Below are 18,052 nucleotides of genomic sequence, written 5' to 3'. Positions count from 1 at the left end.
ATGTTTCAGGCGGCGACATGCCCAGTGGGCCTACCTCACAAGGTTGTTGGGATAAGTAATAGGAACGGGGGCAGAGGAATCAACTCCACTAGTTTCCCCTGAGCTCCTTGGAAGAAGGGAAGGATATAAATGCGAAAGAGCCTGACAAACAAACCACCTTTTTTTCTTGTTGCTTTCCAGCAGTTGGAGAGCTTTGTTGTCACTTGTCTACATTGGGAGGGAAAACCACTTAAGATCTCGTCGTCCTCAGGCGGCTCCAACGTGGGGCCTGCTGGGGCTCGACTCCCTCTCTCTCCCGCCCCCTTCCAACCTCCCACTCACTCAGTGCCACGGGCGCCCACGGATCCAAACCCTTTCCCCCAGCCTATAGCACAACGCAAGGAGCCTGAGCACCCCATGGGCTGCCAGCCTGGGCCTGGCAGGGCTGGACTCACACATCACAAACACAAAGGAGAGGAAAGCGCGCACACAAGTCAAGGGAGCTTTCAGCTGCTGTACACAAAAAAGGGCACATTCCCAACCCAGGAAAGAATAAATAAAAAAAAAACCTTCCACTCCACTCCCAGGACTTAATTTGTGTGCCTGGCACCAAAACTTCCTGTAAGCTGAGCTTGCCAGCTCCAAAAGAGGAGCTGGAGGAGAGGCCTGCAATTACTCAGCAACGAAGCAACAGCAAAAATAAATGCTCTCTGCCCATGCTCAGAGGCAAGCCATCGTTGCCGCAACACTCCCCCAGCCACCCAAAAAAGCCTGAGGCTTTGGCACTGAAAATCATTTATTTTCTTGGAGAAAGATGAACGTCGTGCTCAAATTAAGCCCTTGCATCTGAGCAGGGGTCTTCTGTTCCAAAAGCATAGGGGGATTTAGAAATGGAGAGGGTTAGTTTTAGGCAGCAACTGTTGAAGGGGAAAGAGAAAAAAGCAAGGCACAGAAATATATCGGCTCCAGCCCAAACAAACAGCCTTATCAGCCCCCGCTGACCTCCAGCTTTCTACAAACCCCAAACCCTTTTACCTCCAGAGGTGGGAGGACCAGGCTGGGATAAAGACAGACCTGGAAGCCCTTGTTGCCAAGCTCACACAAATCGCCAACAACATCTCGTTCCCAAGAGGCCCCCAAATCCTGGGAAAACCCTGGAATTATATCAAGCAGGAGCAAGAAAGAGAGACTATGGCAGCTCACCAGAGCACATCTAGATGTAAACCACAGCCCTGGAAAGCCCAGAGCTCCAAGCTACAAGAGTGCCTCTGGCCATATACAGGTATTATTATTATTATTATTATTATTATTATTATTATTATTCCCTCCATCACAGAACAAGGTGGGATTGAAGAGGCAGGACATCCAGCAACACCTTGAAATCAGCCACCCCTTGGGGGCACCTCTGGGGAATCGAGTGAGGGGCTGAACCCGCAGCAAAAGCCCCCCTCCCCATTTTATTTATTGCATGAACAGCAAACTGTCATCTCTTGAGGAGCTCCAAGCGGCGTACGCAGTTCCCCCCCTCCTCGCTTAGTTCCCACGCCAACCCTGCGAAGTAGGCCGGGCTCAGAAGCAGCAAGTTGCCTCAAACGGCCACAAGTTTTGTGACGGAGTGGAGATTCGAACCCCGGCCCAAGCCTGGCACTCTATAGCCACTACACTAGTATGTGCTCAATCCCAGTGCAATGCCCAACTTAAGCCTTAAGTGGCCAGGCTACTGGGTCCTTCTGCCCCCTTTGGAAGCCCCTGTGCCAGTCCCAGAGGACCAGGCTGGCACAAAGAGCCCGCCTTGCCCCGATTGCGTGCCCACCTTCTCTGAGGCTGGCGAGCTGGGGGTAGCCGGCCTCTCCTCTTCCTCTTCTTCAAGGACCTTATCGAGATAGCCAATGGCTTCCTCTTCTTCTTGCATGGCTCCCCGGGCTGTGGGGAGAAGTCGGCCCCCCTCAGAGGAGCCAGGGGGCAGCCAGGCCTGGCATCGCCACCTGGCACGGCCTCCTTCCGAGGAAGAGAGCCATTCCCAGGCACCGCAGCCTGGGACGGCACACACCCCAAACACAACCCGCACCCTTTTTCCAGCAGAGGCAAAGTCCGCGGCCAAGAAACTCAACTCCTGTGGGAAAAAAGCGAAGGAGGAGAGGAGAAGCCAGGAAACAGGAGGCTTAGCTTAACCCCTTCCCTGGGCTGGCAGCACGCATGGCTCCCGTCTCTCGGTCTTTTCTTTCTGCCGTCCTTGCCCAGCCTTGGCGCTCGTCCAGCAGACAGGAAATGCCAGCCTCGCCCGCTGGCCTGCCCTCCGTAGGTGGGGAAAAGGACCCTCTCTCTGAGATACCCACGCCTGGCAAAACGAGAGATATGTATATATTTTTAAGAAAAAGAAGGAGGTTGTTTCTGTCTCTCTCTCCGGTGCCAAGAGAAATGGGGAAAGTTTGTGGGAAGGAACTCCCAGCTTTTTGAGGAAGCAGCTTTTTTCCGTGGTGCAGGAGGGCGGAGAGGTGGAAGAGGAGGAGGAGGCTAAATGCACCCCCTCAAAAAAAAACCTGGAGGGGGAAAAAAAGCATGGACACAAATGCCACCGGGTGGTTGGAAGAGGAAGGAAGGAAGGATGGATCCCAAACTTGCAGCAGTCCCATTTGGAAGAAGCAGATGCAGAAATCACCTGCAAAAAAGCAGCTAAAAACTACTGTCCCCAACCGCAGGACGGCCTCTCAGGAAGGAAATGCAACTGTCCCGGCCACAACGCTTCCTAGGCTGGGGCTCGTGTTTTTTCTCAGCCAAAAGATGGGGCTGACAACCACAGCCCGCCTCGCAAGGCTGTTGTGAAGATGGCCCAAGGTTTGTGTGCAGAGTGGGGGACAACAACACTCAAGTTCCCCCAGGGTAAAAGACGGGGGTATGAATAAATAAATAAATACAGTGGTACCTCGGGTTACATATGCTTCTGGTTACATACGCTTCAGGTTACAGACTCCGCTAACCCAGAAATAGTACCTCGGGTTAAGAACTTTGCTTCAGGATGAGAACAGAAATTGCGTAACGGCGGCCCGGCAGCAGCAGGAGGCCCCATTAGCTAAAGTGGTGCTTCAGGTTAAGAACAGTTTCAGGTTAAGAACGGACCTCCGGAACGAATTAAGTACTTAACCCGAGGTACCACTGTATAAGAATTGTAATAATTGGTTAATGGAGAGTTGGGAAAAGGTCCTTTCTGTAGTGAAGTGTTAGGGCAGGGGTCAGCAAACGTTTCCAGCAGGGGGCCGGTCCACTGCCCCTCAGACCTTGGGGGGGGGGGCAGACTATATTTTGAAAAAAAAATATGAACGAATTCTTATGCCCCACAAATAACCCAGGGATGCATTTTAAATAAAAGGACACATTCTACTCATGTAAAAACATGCTGATTCCAGGACCATCCGCGGGCTGGATTTAGAAGGCGATTGGGCCAGATCCAGCCCCTGGGCCTTAGTTTGCCTATCCATGTGTTAGGGGAATGCGAGTCAGCGTGTCTCAGTCGTTAAAGTGCCAGACTAGGGTGAGAGAGGCCCTGGGTTTGAATTTCCACCCAGCCCCAAAGTGTGTTGGGTTACTGCAGGCCGGCTGCTCTCTGCCTCGCAGGGTTGTTGGTGAGGATTGTTTTTGTGGGGGAGAATGACCTAGGCTCTCCTGAGGGCCTTAGGAGAAGGGTAGGCTATTGCTCTAAACAGCAACAAACAAATATTTCTGCAAAAAGAAGGAAGATAGGGGAGGGGACACAGGACGTCTCGGGGTCTTGAAATAGTTTTTAAAGCTGCAAGAAGGACTGGCATCCACAGCATCCCACTGGCTCAGGAGAGTCACAAAAATGTATTTCCAGCTCTGCCTATGCAGGCTTCTGAGCCACACAGAACGTTTCTTTCGCCCAGGTGAAGAGTCCTGTCTGATACATAAGCCTGCATATACGTTTCCTAACAAACACAGAAGAACTATATCTATATAGATATATCTTCTCTCTCTCTGTTTCTCTCCTCCAAGACGAAAAGCGCGCAAGCACAAAGTGCATATAACTTTCTGGGAATGAGCTCAGCCACAATAAGACTGTGGATGGGTGAGAGGGGGAAACCACCCATACAGATGGGAATCCCTGCTAGCTAGCGCCCCCCCCTCCCGGAAAGGGCATCAGGGGCAAGAAGTGGATTGCACACAGCTGTAGAGACCCAGAGGCAGCAAGGGGAAAAAGAAGCCTTCTCATCTGCAACAAGGAAGAAAAAGGGGAAGCCGCAGACCACAGAGTTTGCATAGGCAGCTTTTTCTGCTGCTCTGGGGAGCTGGTCAGGGGGGAGAGAAGAACCGCCTTCTTTTCCCACCGCCTCTGAGCCTCCTTCCTGGGCAATTTCCCTCCCTGCAAAAATTCACAAATTCACCTTGACGAACCAGTGATCTTGTGCAAAATTAAACTGTGCTACTAAATGGGTTTTCATATTGTGTTTTAATGTTGTAACCTCCTCTGGGAACTAAGGGTGAATACTACTACTACTACTACTACTACTAATAATAATAATAATAAGTGTTTGAGCATGGGGGATTAAATTCTGCACCATGGCAGTCCAAAATCCAGCCATTGTGGCACCGGAGAGGATCACTCCTAACACCAGGAAATCGTCCAGTTAAGCTGAATGTTGGAGGGTTCAGGACAGACAGAAGAACCTCCTTCTTCATGTGGTTAACCTATGGAACTCCCTCCCACTGGAGGCAGCGATGGTGGCCAACCTGGATGGCTTGTAAAGAGGATGAGGCAAATTCACAGAGGAGGAAAGGGATATTAATTTGATGCTGAATTGATTTCGGAATGAATTGATTTCAGAATGTATTTTAATTAATTGATTGGGGTTTTATGTAAACTGTGTTACTTTTACTGTTGTTAGCCGCTCTGAGCCCGGCTTCAGCTGGGGAGGGTGGGATATAAATAAATTAATAATAATAATAATAATAATAATAATAATAATATCTTTATTGTCATTGCCCCCTTCGGGGACAACGAAATTACTTGACTGCTCCATAAAAACTCTAATTAATCAATACAGTATAATACAGCAAGGGAGATTAGATGACTTTCAAAGTCCGGGCTTCCCATTCAGGGCCGAGATCGCTCTGGAGAAGAAGCTGTTCTTAAGACGGCTCGTTCTTGTCTTCATCGTCCTGTATCTCCGTCCCGATGGCAAGAGCTCAAAGAGACAGTGACCAGGATGCGATGGATCTTTTACTATGTCCAGTGCCTTCCTATGGTACCTTGTGGCATAAATCTGCTCTAAGGTGGAGAGTGGGCAGCCAACAATGCTCTCTGCTGCCTTAACAACCCTGCACAACCCCATCCTGTCCTGGGTAGTACAGCTTCCGTACCACACACATAAGCCATAAGTGAGCACGCTCTCAATGGCACAGTGATAGAAGGCAAGCAGCAGTTTCTGCGGAAGATGGTTTTTCCTTAGTATTCTCAAAAAGTACAGTCTCTGCTGCGCCTTCTTCACAAGCCCCCTTGTGTTGACACTCCAGGACAGATCCTCTATATAGATATAGTTCTTCTGTAGATATAGTTCTTCTGTGTTTGTTAGGAAATTATTATTATTATTATTATTATTATTACTAGGAGCCTGGATGGCTATGTGCTGCCTCCACAGTCAGAGGCAGCGGTGCTTCTGAAGACCACAGGAGGGGACAGACTGGCCTGATCCTGATCCAGCACGCTCCTCTTATGTCCTTGTGCTGGACATGGAGCTGGGAAGGGGGAGAGAAATCTCAGCTTCAGCTGCTCACTCTCTGCCCGACAACCGGCTTCTCTCAACCTAGCCTGTGGCCTACCTCACAGGGTTGTCGCAAGAGAAGCGGGGGGGGGGGGAACAGGGCACATGCTTTGGAGGAAACCGTAATAAAGAAATGCAAAAAGAACAAGCCGCCGCCTAGAAGCACAGAGTTGGGGAGCCCCTCAGAGGTCCTCTAGCCCACCCCTGTCAGCCCCCCGCTTAAGACAGGACGCAACCACGGCACGGTTCAAATCCCCACCCTGCCATGAAGGTTTCACCGGGTGACCTTGGGCCACTCGCTGCCTCTCAGCCAAAACTACCTCACAGGGCTGTTGTGATTCTGCCTAAACACCTCTAACTAAGTCCCCACCCTGTGCCAGTTCAGCAGGACATTCTCTGCCTGGTTACATGGAAGTCACACTGCTTATTTTATTTTAAAAGCATTTTTATCGTTTTTCAATCAAACAGTAGACTTACAGGAAAACCGGCACTAGCAGTGCACCCGTGTTATCGTTTTCTTGCAATACGCTTGGACTAACGTGAAATACAACAGGTGTATCAAGCAGGCTGTTTGTGTGTTTTTACACTATTTTGCCTCCCTCGTAGTAATTTTCCTGAACAGAGCCATCAGCGATGCAGCATGATCCTCTGCTCCCTCTGCCGGCCCATTAGGCTTTCTCTAGAATCTATTGACATCCATAAGGGCTAGAAACTTGATGTTTGGATGACAATTCCCATCATCCCTGACCACTGGTCCTGTTAGCTAGGGATCATGGGAGTCGTAGGCCAAAACATCTGGAGGGCCGAAGGTTGGGGATGCCTGCTCTAGTCCAATGCAACAAAAACAATTAGCCACAATAGTTTTAAAATATATAAAAAAAGCAATAAATTAAAAACAGGTTAAAACATGCTTGAAATCACACAAAAACCACATGTAACATAATGTGTGGTTTTACCTGCCCCTTAAGGAAAGGATTTGTGTGGGGAATCAGGGGGCGGGGGCAGGAGAGGCAAAGCTGGGTAGTGGAGGGAGAAGAGAGAGCACAGTCAGGGTTAAGTAGTAGAGAGCCTTTAAAAAAAAAAAGGACAATGAGGACTAGAGACTTGAAGCCAAGACAAAACTGGGAGAAGGAGCCAGCGCAGGGAATATGAAGGAGTAGGCGACGGTCGTGACGGGGGGCCTCAAAGCCAGCCACACTTTCCACCCAGGACAACGTGGGAGGTTAAGAGTTAACTGCAAGGGAACGGGAGGATTTGTGGGTTTTAAGGCTTGCAAATCCCCTCAGCTATGGGGCCTCAGCCTCAACAATCCATGTGGGTTGCAGGGCTTTTCTTCTGCATGCTCCCCACAGCAAAAACCCTGGTGCTGCAACACACACACACACACACACCCAAACACCCACCATACTGAATTTTGATTCTTAAATCAGGTACGATATATGGGGGACAGGTGTCGTTTTTTTCTAATCAGAAACCTTAAAAAAAGAAAGAAAAAGCAGTGTGGTAGCTCATTATGGCCACCAGGTGGGGCAAGGAGCCCAGATCACAGGAAGTTGGTGCCCTCCTAACCTGAGATTTTAAAATGAGGACCTGGCAGAAAGCGATTTCCAGGTCTAGGAAGCTGCCTTATACCATCTACCTCAGTATTGCTTACACTAACTGGCAGCAGCTGTCCGGGATTTCAGGCAGGGAAATTCTGGTCCTCATGCTTCTGTAATAAGGACTGATTTTAAAGAGAAGCTGCTTTATACTGAATGAGAACCTGAGTCCACCCAGCTCACTATTATTGCCCACACGGACAGGCAGCTACGTCCACAGCCCCACCAGGAGATACCGGGAATCGAACCTGGGACCTTCTGCATGCAGATCAGGTGCTCTGATGCTGAGCTCTGGCCCTTCTTTGCCTTCCCAGGTAGCAGGCCGTGAAAGAGGCCTTCGCTGCCCAAGGCCTCAGGGCCAGTTGAAGAAGAGGAAACCGCAAGCACTCAAGACCAAGGGGGTCCCCTCGTACCACAGCCTTCAGACACGTTTCATAAAATCCATACACCTCTGGATTGCAAAAATGCAAAACAAACTCTCAAAGCAGTTTACAAAAAAAGATAAAATATTAAAACAACAGATCAAGTCGGAAGGGACCCGGGGTCATCTAGTCCAACCCCCTGCAATGCAATGAAAACAATTAACCACAATAGTTTAAAACATTCAAACAATTAAAATAAGCAATAAATGAAAAACAAATTAAAAGGTGCTACATTCCAGATAACTGGGTAGGCTTGCCGAAACGGAAAGGTTTTAATCAGGGACAGAAAAGAGTACAGTAAAGTTTCCTGCCTGGTGTCAATAGGCAGGGAGTTCCAAAGGGCAGCTGCTGCTGCAGTGGGCGATGGAGTTCTTACAAATGCAAACAGATATTTTGTGGCATCTGTAACAGATTGAAGCTGTTGAGAGGGCATCAAACTGCTTATGGTAACCGCACGCCCTTGGGTGGGTCTAGGAGGAGAGGCTTCCCAGGCACTGGCCAATAGCACCCTGCAAACGTGGCTCTGGTGCCTTTCCGTAATAAGGTTTAAGATCATATTTCCACCTCGCCTGCCTTTCACAACATGCAAAGCAACTTTGCAAAGTCCTTTACACCTCCGCAATACCTTATCAGCTCTTGGGTTTTAAAAACGCAAATGTCCCACAACCCGCTCCAGCACGAGAGAATCGCCGAATTAGACACATTAAATAAATAAAATAAATAAATAAATAAATAAATAAATAAATAAAACCAGCTAGGTTTTAAAGATGGGCCTGCTTCTCCCATGCTCAAATTTAAACAGCAAAAAGGGGGTGGTTACCCATCATGTCTGCCCCCCCACCTCTACAATCTGTCCCACAGAAATGACTTCTTCACAAAAAACATAGTTAAAACTATGGAACTCCTCTCCCAGCAGGGCTGGAAAATTATTCCCTGCCTGGAACTCGGGACAGCTGCTGCCGGTCAGTGCGGACAATACTGAGGTAGGTGGGCAAGCAGCTTGACTCGGTAAATGTGAAGCACTTCAAACGCCATACGCTATCATAGCAATGCATAATAAACCATCACCAACAACAAAGGGGGGGGGTGGCATTTTTGCCCGGACCCCCAACCACTTACCACAGTCCCCAGTCCATCCGCCGGGGTGGGCGAGAGGCTCTCGCACCCGTCTCCGCCGTTCCCGCCCTCTTGGCTGCGGGCGCTGAGCTGAGGAGACATGGTGGGCGACTCGTCGATGTAGGGCATGGTCTCTGAGGCCCCAGGGGGGGCCTTGGGCTCCTCGTTCCCCTCAGCGTCATAATCCTCCATGCCATAGTTGAAATCTGTCAATAGGACCAGAGAGAGAGGGCCGGTCACTCAAAGTCTGACGGGGAGCTCTGGGCCAAGATGGCAGCAAGTCGTGAGAGCGCTGTATAATTGTATTCATTCATTCATTTACTTATTGCATTTCTATCCCGCTTTTTTCACGAAGGAGCTTGAGGCGGCGTACAGTGGTACCTCAGGTAACATACGCTTCAGGTTACACACTCTGCTAACCCAGAAATAGTGCTTCAGGTTAAGAACTTTGCTTCAGGATGAGAACAGAAATCGTGCTCCGGCGGCGCGGCGGCAGCAGGAGGCCCCATTAGCTAAAGTGGTGCTTCAGGTTAAGAACAGTTTCAGGTTAAGAACGGACCTCCGGAACGAATTAAGTACTTAACCTGAGGTACCACTGTACATGGTTCTCCCATTCCGCGTTTAATCCCACACAACAACCCTGTGAGGTAAGGATAGAGGCTAAGGGGCAAGCCCTGTGGCCCAAGGTCACATATCCAGTGAGCTTCATGCCCAAGAGGGAATTCGAACCCATGTCTCTCCCAGATCCTAGTCTGACACTCTAACCGCCACGGTGGCACAGCACTACTGCCCGGATGTTGTCATTGATTTGTCACCAGATTCTGTCTTAAAGTTTTTTTGTTTTTTTTAAATGATATTTATTAAGATTTCCAATTAAAAAAACACATCAATAAAAAATTAAAAAGAAAAAAGAAAAATACACAATTCAAAAATACACAATACATAATCCAAAAAAAAAACAAAAAACAAAAGACAAAAAAGAAAACAGTTAAAAACAATACCACCTTTTCATCACCATTTTTAAATTTACTTATTTTCTGGACCTCCTCATACCTCCCTCTTTTGTATTCCAGTTCAATTTGTTTGTCCAGCAGTTTCTTTCCCTCTTTTTTAATCCCAATCCTTAATCTTAATATAATATAACATTAAATTTTTACCTCTTAAAAACCAAATTTCCATTTCCTTTAACTTTTTTTTTAATCCTAATCCTTAATCTTGATCTATATATAACTTTAAAGCCTGTATAGCTAGAAGCCACTTATTTTCAATCCAACATCACTCTAACATTCTTTAATTTTGCAATGTTTCTGCAGATAGTCTTTGAATTTCTTCCAATCTTCCTCCACCGACTCTTCTCCCTGGTCACGGATTCTGCCAGTCATTTCCGCCTCTGTCTTAAAGTTTTAAGTGTATTTTCGCTTATTGCATTTATAAATTTTAAATTTATTGTTGTACATTGTTTTAAATGTTTGTTTTCCTTCTGGGATTGTACCCCCAAGTGTGTTTTATAAGCTGGTCTCTGACCGTAATAAATTATCTCTCTCTCTCTCTCTCTATTGATTTGTCATAAATTGGCCTGAGTTACGTCTGTTAAAAAAAGAAGTGACTAGTAAGTTGAATAATAATACTGAAATTTGTTGTAAGTCAAGGACTAATGCATTTATTAAGAAAATCATAACCATACAGGCAACCCCCATTTATGTGCATTCAATATGCGTTTGACTCTATGTGTGCACATGGCACCAATCCCAGAAGTGAAGAGTCCCGAAAACATCACAAAAAGGGGCAGAATGGGGTGTTTGCAGGATTTCCCAACCATGTTTCAAATATACGCAATTTCACTTAAACGTACGGTGCCTTGGAGTGTCAAGGTGGGGTGGCCTGTATTCTGAGCCCCCGCTGTAAACCTCTCACACCGGAATTGTCATCTGGCTATTAAAGCCCCTTCCCCCTTTTATAAGCATTGGTGGGCGGGGTTCTGATGTCACTTCCCCTAGCCCCTCACTTTTCCTGGGCAGCACTCCTTTATAGCAGCCGCTAGCCTGGGAGAAAAGCAGTGACAATGACAAACCTAGACAGCATCTTAAAAAGCACAGACATCACCTTGCCAACAAAGGTCCGTATAGTTAAAGCTATGGTTTTCCCAGTAGTGATGTATGGAAGTGAGAGCTGGACCATAAAGAAGGCTGATCGCCGAAGAATTGATGCTTTTGAATTCTGGTGCTGGAGGAGACTCTTGAGAGTCCCATGGACTGCAAGAAGATCAGACCTCTCCATTCTGAAGGAAATCAGCCCTGAGTGCTCACTGGAAGGACAGATCGTGAAGCTGAGGCTCCAAGACTTTGGCCACCTCATGAGTAGAGAAGACTCCCTGGAAAAGACCCTGATGCTGGGAAAGATGGAGGGCCCAAGGAGAAGGGGACGACAGAGGACAAGATGGCGGGACAGTGTTCTCGAAGCTAGCAGCAGGAGTTTGACCAAACTGCGGGAGGCAGTGGAAGACAGGAGTGCCTGGCCTGCTCTGGTCCAGGGGTCACGAAGAGTCGGACACGACTAAACAACAACAAAGCCTGTCATCAGTGGGGTCAAAACAGGGACCCTTCTCTGGCCAGGACCTGCCTCGCCAACTTTCTGCTGATGTTCTTGCCAACACCTCCTGCCAGCCCCCCAGATGCCTCCTTTTAAACCTGCCAGCCCCCGCATGGTTCGGCCATCAAAGGGGCCCGATGGCAGGTGGGCAAAGGCTGCCCTGGTGGGTCTCACTCCAGACCAAAGCCAGGCAGAGACAACTGAGCTATGCCCCATCCCACAGTCAATGGACATCTCTGGGAAAGGAAACTGGGGTTTCCTGCATGGCATGGACTCTTGTGCATTTCTGAGCACAAGTCAAAGTGTTGGTGCGGACCTTGAAAGTCCTAAACGGCCTCGCCCAGTATCCCTGAAGGAGCGTCTCCACCCCCATCGTTCTGCCCGGACACTGAGGTCCAGCTCCGAGGGCCTTCTGGTGGTTCCCTCACTGCGAGAAGCAAAGCTACAGGGAACCAGGCAGAGGGACTTCTCAGTAGTGGCACCCGCCCTGTGGAACACCCTCCCATCAGATGTCAAGGAAATAAACAACTCTCTGGCTTTTAGAAGACATCTGAAGGCAGCCCTGTTTAGGGAAGTTTTTAATAACTTATGTTTTAATGTATTTCCAACCTTCTGTTGGAAGCCGCCCAGAGTGGCTGGGGAGACCCAACCAGATGGGTGGCGTAGAAATAATAAATTATTATTATTATTATTATTATTATTATTATTATTATTATTACTACTACTACTACTACCTCAGGTTACAGATGCTTCAGGTTATAGACTCCGCTAACCCAGAAATAGTACCTCGGGTTAAGAACTTTGCTTCAGGATGAGGACAGAAATCGCACGGCAGCAGCGAGAGGCCCCATTAGTTAAAGTGGTACCTCAGGTTAAGAACAGTTTCAGGTTAAGAACAGACCTCCAAAACGAATTAAGTTCTTAACCTGAGGTACCACTGTATTATGCACAGAGAGTCTGTGCCCAGACCCTGCTCTGCAAAAACAAGGCACCCAGATGAACAAGAAAGTGGGCGGGTGCCAGCTGCCCCCCCCGCCTCTGCCCCTCCCCAGAGGCGCCAACTCCCTCCTCTCACATTAGCGCATTATTACCTCCTGGAGCATCCCAGCCACCCACTCTGTACTCAGTCAGGCATGCGGCCCCTGCTCACTCCCCCTCCCCAACCGCCTGACACACTTCCCCACTTTTGCACAATTAACCACGCGTCCTTGAATCCGCCGCCTTGAAGCCCAATGCTTTGTGCCAGTTAGCTGTGGCAAGTCCAGGCCAGGACTGGGGCGCTTCTTTTGAGAAGGTGGCTGCGTTATAAGGAGGGAGGGAGACTAGGGGCCACCCCCCACATTAGAAATAGGATCGGGTTCCTATGTGCTTGGGGGTGAAGCAGGAAACCCACCCCCATTCTGCAAAACTGATGGTTCAAAACAAAACACCCCACAAGCAGCATCTCCACCTCGCATCATTCGGGCCCAATGAAACATGTTGAGTTGCACTGCATAATTTATCCTGCCTCTGAAATTCATGGGGGTTGGGGGAGGCGGAAGGGATGGCCTGAATGTGTGAATGCAGATCTAGGTTTTTTGCATTGCCAGAAGTCACCTCAAACGCAACAGCTTTGTCGTGGAAGCAGTTCCGATATTATTATTATACCATCCTTCAACCAAAGCTCTCAGGGCATTTCGCAAGGTGAATTGTGGGAGTCATAGTTCCAAACATCTGGAGGGCACCAGGTTGGTGTAGTGGTTAAGGGTGCCAGACGTTAAGATCCAGGGTTCAGATCCTGCCCCAGCTGCAAAGCTTTCTGGGTGAGAATGGGACCGGTCACCGTCTCTCAGGCCAACTGTGAGAAGAGGGTGTTGGTCTAGATCAGCCACTGCTCTGATCCACCAGGCTCTTCTCGGATTCTTGCCTCTGACACTAGACGCAGAATTCAGCTTTCAGAGAATCTCGCTTTTGTTTTCAAGAGGCAAGTTACTAGTCCTCATTTTTCTGTGAGAGCGGGATGCAGAACTAGATGGACCACTGGCCTCATCCACTCTTCTGATACTCTTGCCCATGCCATAAGATGTGGGAGACTCTCCAGGTAACATACCAATTCACCCAGTTTACTGGGGTTGTAATGTGAGAGTTTAGTGATGCTTCTGCACATTTCCCAGTTCCAGAGAACTTGCAACATTCTGGGAGAGTCACGGAGCAACATGCAAATGTGTCAGTGTCAAACTGTGCTCTCTTTGTCTCCGTCCTAGGGAAATTTGAGGGTTGAGGTTTGCATCCCAAATCCTCTTCCCCAGGGCAGAACAATGAAGGTGTCACAGCGGGGAAAGAAAGAAACTGGAAATAACATTTCCCCCCACCCCACCCCAGCAGTTCCCTTCTTCCCAGAAAACAATTAAGAGGCCACAAAACGAAAATCCCCAAGAGAAAGAGGAACATTTTTGGCTGCCTCTTTTCAAAAGGAGAGCAATGACAACAACAACACCCCTATCAGTATTCTCTTTATTATTAATTATTGTTATTATTACTTTGCAGTCACTGTTTCAGAGCACTGGGGCAGATATCTTTTCAATTATCTCTAAGCTGACGGGGTTCCAGTAGCGCTATAGAAGGGCATAAATTTAGCAAGAGCAGCCGCACTTCATCATTCGACCTTTACTTCCGCCTGGCTGCAAATTTTAATTTTTATGTGAGTTTGCTCTTTCAAACAAGGCTTTCTCCTTATAAACAGGGGGAGCAAACTGGTGCTTTCTAGACTTTGCTGGGCTGCGCCTCTCATCATGCTGGCCGCTGGTGGAGAAGGAATCACAGAATTGCAGACATAGAAGCGATCCCAAGGGTCATCTATTCCAACCCAGGAATCTTTTGACCAACGTGGCGCTTGAACCCACAGCTCTGAGATTAACAGTCTCACGCTTTAGCGAGATGGGACTCTAACAACATCTGGAGGACCACAGCCTCCCCCCAGAGCAGCCTTTGCCCACCTGGCACCTTCGAGATGTTCCCAGACTACATCTCCCAGCAGCAAACACGGCCGTGAGGATGGGAACTGTAGTTCGAAACATCTAGAGGCCGTTCGGTTGCCTATCCCTGCCTTAAAGCTCCCATTCAAGCGCAGTCTGTTGCCAGGATCATCTCCTAGGCTCTGCTGTGAAACCCACCCGCCCCCCAAAAAACCCCACTCCCCCTGCCCTTCTGCTTTAGCGCCCGCCTCCCCATCCCGATCCCACGCAACGCTCCTTCGCTAGCAGCTTGAGGCCTGTGCCGTCGCCACGGCAACCGCCTCCTACTGCATCCCACAGTGATGCAATTCCTGCAGCTGTAAAAGCCACTCAGGTGCCCCCACACAGATGAGGGTGGGACGATGCACCCGAATCAGCCTTTGTGGCAAAAGGGGTGGGGTGGGGCACTAAGAGGGAAAGCAAGGAGGGTCCCCCCCCCCAATTCCTGGGGTGAGGCGGGTGGGCAGGAAGAAGATGTCCCCCTCTCCCTTTCCACCCAGAGAGGTTAGATAATACTCCCGCCGGCTGAGGTAATGGAATGAGGAGTTTTCAGGCCTGGGTTGGTCTTTCTGCTTGATCCACCAACAGGGCTTGGGTGAGAAATAATAATAATAATAATAATAATAATAATAATAATAATAATTTATTATTTATACCTCACCCATCTGGCTGGGTTTCCCCAGCCACTCTGGGCGGCTTCCAACAAAACACTAAAATACAATAACCTATTAAACATTAAAAGCTTCCCTAAACAGGGCTGCCTTCAGATGTCTTCTAAAAGTCTGGTAGTAGTTGTTCTCTTTGACATCTGGTGGGAGGGCAGGTGCCACCACTGAGAAGGCCCTCTGCCTGGTTCCCTGTAACTTGGCTTCTCGCAGCGAAGGAACTGCCAGAAGGCCCTCAGTGCTGGACCTCACCGAATGAATACGCTCACCAAAGCGATTAAGGGATGTGGTGCCCAGGCATCTGTTCTCGGGGGCCAGAACAGGATGTAGCTCTCAGCTCCCCAGCCCCACACGAAGTCCAGTCGTGGTGAAAGGGTTATAGAGCATTAGACTAGGCCTTGGGAGAGACCAGGGTTCAAATCCCCATTCAGCCTTGACGTTTCTGTGACTTGGGGAGCCAGTCACTGCCTTTCTCAGCATGTTCCTGTTTAAGAACAGCCTTTAATTCTGAACCAAGAGGACTGGAATCTTGGTTTAATTCGGGGGACAGGTCTCAACCCAAGGACAGAGCAACTGCTTTGTGTAGCTTCAATTACCAAAGACATTTCCAGGCAGGGCTGTGGGGGAAAGACTCCTGTCTGAAGCCTCAGAGAATCGCTGCCAGTGAGATAGGCAACACCAAGACAGATGGCCCATTTTTTGACTCTCTGAACCCTTGAAATCCTTTTTCATTCCATCCAGCCCCTTTCTACGTGGGGAATCCCCCCAACATTTATTTCCCATTGGACTGTTTGATTCCCCCCCCCCCAAAAAAGATAACTAGCTTGCAAGAGTGCTTTCTCAATCTCGGTTTGCAAGCAGTGAGGTTAATGCCAGGACCTGTTAAGGGAACCTCGCCTAATCTTTCTTTTCCCCCTGCCGTTCAGAAGTCATTTTAAAACTTCAGCTGAGCAGTGAAAACGGAGGCGTCTCATGGTTCCCCACTGCTTTCGAACTCGGCTCTTTGCATTGCATGTTAATATGAAGAGGTGGTTTGTTGATCCGGCCCTGCATGACCCCCGCCCTTTCAGTAGCCTGGCACTGGGGAGTGTTTGTACCTGAACTCTGCAATTCTTTATTTTATTTTGGTTGGGGGGGGGAGTGTCAGATGACAGAAATGGCAAACGAGACCAAGACTGTTTAGCTGGGAGGGAACCTCAGCCTTGGTTTAAAATGCCTGGTGCGTACAAAGCCCTTAACTATTCTACAAGAACATAAGAAGATGATCAGGATCAGGCCAATGGCCCACCCAGTCCAGCCTTCTGTTCTCACAGTGGCCTGTGGGAAACCCGCAAGCAGAATTCGAACACAAGACCGCTCTCCTCTCCAGGGGTTTCCAGCAACAGGAATTCAGAAGCACTGCTGCCTCTGACCGTGGCAGCAAGAACATAGCCATCATGAAGTATTGTAGAATTGCAGCATCGGAAGGTACCCCAAGGGTCATCTAGTCCAACCCGCTGAAATGCAGGAATCATTTACCCAACCTGGGGCTTAAACCCACATCCTGGGTGGCTGAGCTAGCCACCGATTGCCTTCTCCTCCCTGAATTGGCCCAATCCTTTTCGAAAGCCGTCTAGATTGGTGGCCATCACTGCGCTCCCTAGCGAGTTCTACAGCTCCCTCGGTCCCAAACACGTGCACTCTTAACATGCTCAGTGGCACTCTACTCAAGGAGCTTGAAAACATTGACGCCAAGTGCTTTGTGCGCGATGGCCTCGCCCGTCCGCAACACCATTGCCTTGTTTTACTGCAGCCATTCTGCGCCACGGCACTTTTAATAATAATAATAATAATTTTTTTTTTTATAACCCACCCTTCCCAGCCAAGACCGGGCTCAGGACAGCTAACACCAAATATATAAACAATTGATTGAAATACTGCTTAAAAAACAAGATTAAAACACAACATTAAAACATTAATAGGCAGCCTCATTTCAGTGGAAACTCAATCAAAAAAATTTTGGGGGATAAAAATGTCAAGTCTTTACCAAGGCTAATACAATTTGAGTAAGAGGAACTCCCTTTTCTTTTCCTTACCAGAAAAAAGGACTGCTGGCACCTTAAAAAAAAAAAAGGCTTGCAATTCTTAGAAAGAGCACATGATAGATGCCGGTGGCCTCTGAGCTCTGGAACTGCCCTCGCCCAGACCCTTCCCACCTCACTTCCTCTGCCCTCCTTGCCATGCTGGGAATGCCAAGCGCCTGCCATCAATCCAGCCTCGCTCTGTCCTCTGACTCCCCCCGCACACACGCACCCGAAAGGCAGCCCGAGGCGACAGAACGGGGAAAGCAAAGTCAGAAGCCGGACCAGAATGCTAATGCCAGCACCAGAGGTCTCCTTGGCGGGTTTGTGAGTGAAGCGGCTGTCCTGAAACGGAGGCTGGAAACTGGGGCAGTCCTCTCCCACCCCACAGCACTGCATGCCATCTCCTGGCTTGCAGCAATGGGGAAGGGTGGGATTAGGGCTGCAAAGCCCATTGTCTCAAGGGCCGCATTGTCCTGCAGACAGTCTTCTGGGGGCCACTTGCAGGCCCAGAGGGAAAAGTAGAAGAAGCAAATGTTGCGACTCTTAGCTTTGAAAAGCAGGCCACAGTTCAACCACAGCCAAGTCAAAGGGCTCTGTATTTACATATATATGAGGTTGAAAGAGGAGAACGCAAAATATGGTTTGAAGCTCGACATAAAAAAAACGAAGATCATGGCCACTGGTCCCATCACCTCCTGGCAAATAGAAGGGGAAGAAATGGAGGCAGTGAGAGATTTTACTTTCTTGGGTTCCGTGATCACTGCAGATGGTGACAGCAGCCACAAAATTAAGAGACGCCTGCTTCTTGGGAGGAAAGCAATGACAAACCTAGACAGCATCGGTGATGACGAGA

The 18,052-nt window shown here is 48.8% G+C and overlaps 1 protein-coding gene across 3 annotated transcripts in view; it reads right to left on the bottom strand.

The window, feature by feature from the left end:
• Positions 1-18,052, bottom strand: part of ABR (ABR activator of RhoGEF and GTPase) — a 114,327-nt gene that overhangs the window by 62,985 nt on the left and 33,290 nt on the right. For 2 of the 3 annotated variants that reach the window (XM_080982848.1, XM_080982849.1), the window contains exon 2: positions 8,893-9,095. In XM_080982848.1, coding sequence (XP_080838974.1) covers positions 8,893-9,095 — 203 coding nt within the window. Of the gene's footprint in view, positions 1-1,792; positions 2,418-8,892; positions 9,096-18,052 lie in introns of those variants that run through there. The other variant, XM_080982850.1, reaches the window with a different exon arrangement.

The sequence above is a fragment of the Podarcis pityusensis genome (assembly GCF_964106645.2).
Source record: "Podarcis pityusensis genome assembly, chromosome: 15".
In the NCBI taxonomy this organism is placed as follows: domain Eukaryota; kingdom Metazoa; phylum Chordata; class Lepidosauria; order Squamata; family Lacertidae; genus Podarcis; species Podarcis pityusensis.
The sequence above is the reverse complement of the archived record's forward strand: the minus strand, read 5'-3'. Positions and strand labels throughout refer to the sequence as shown.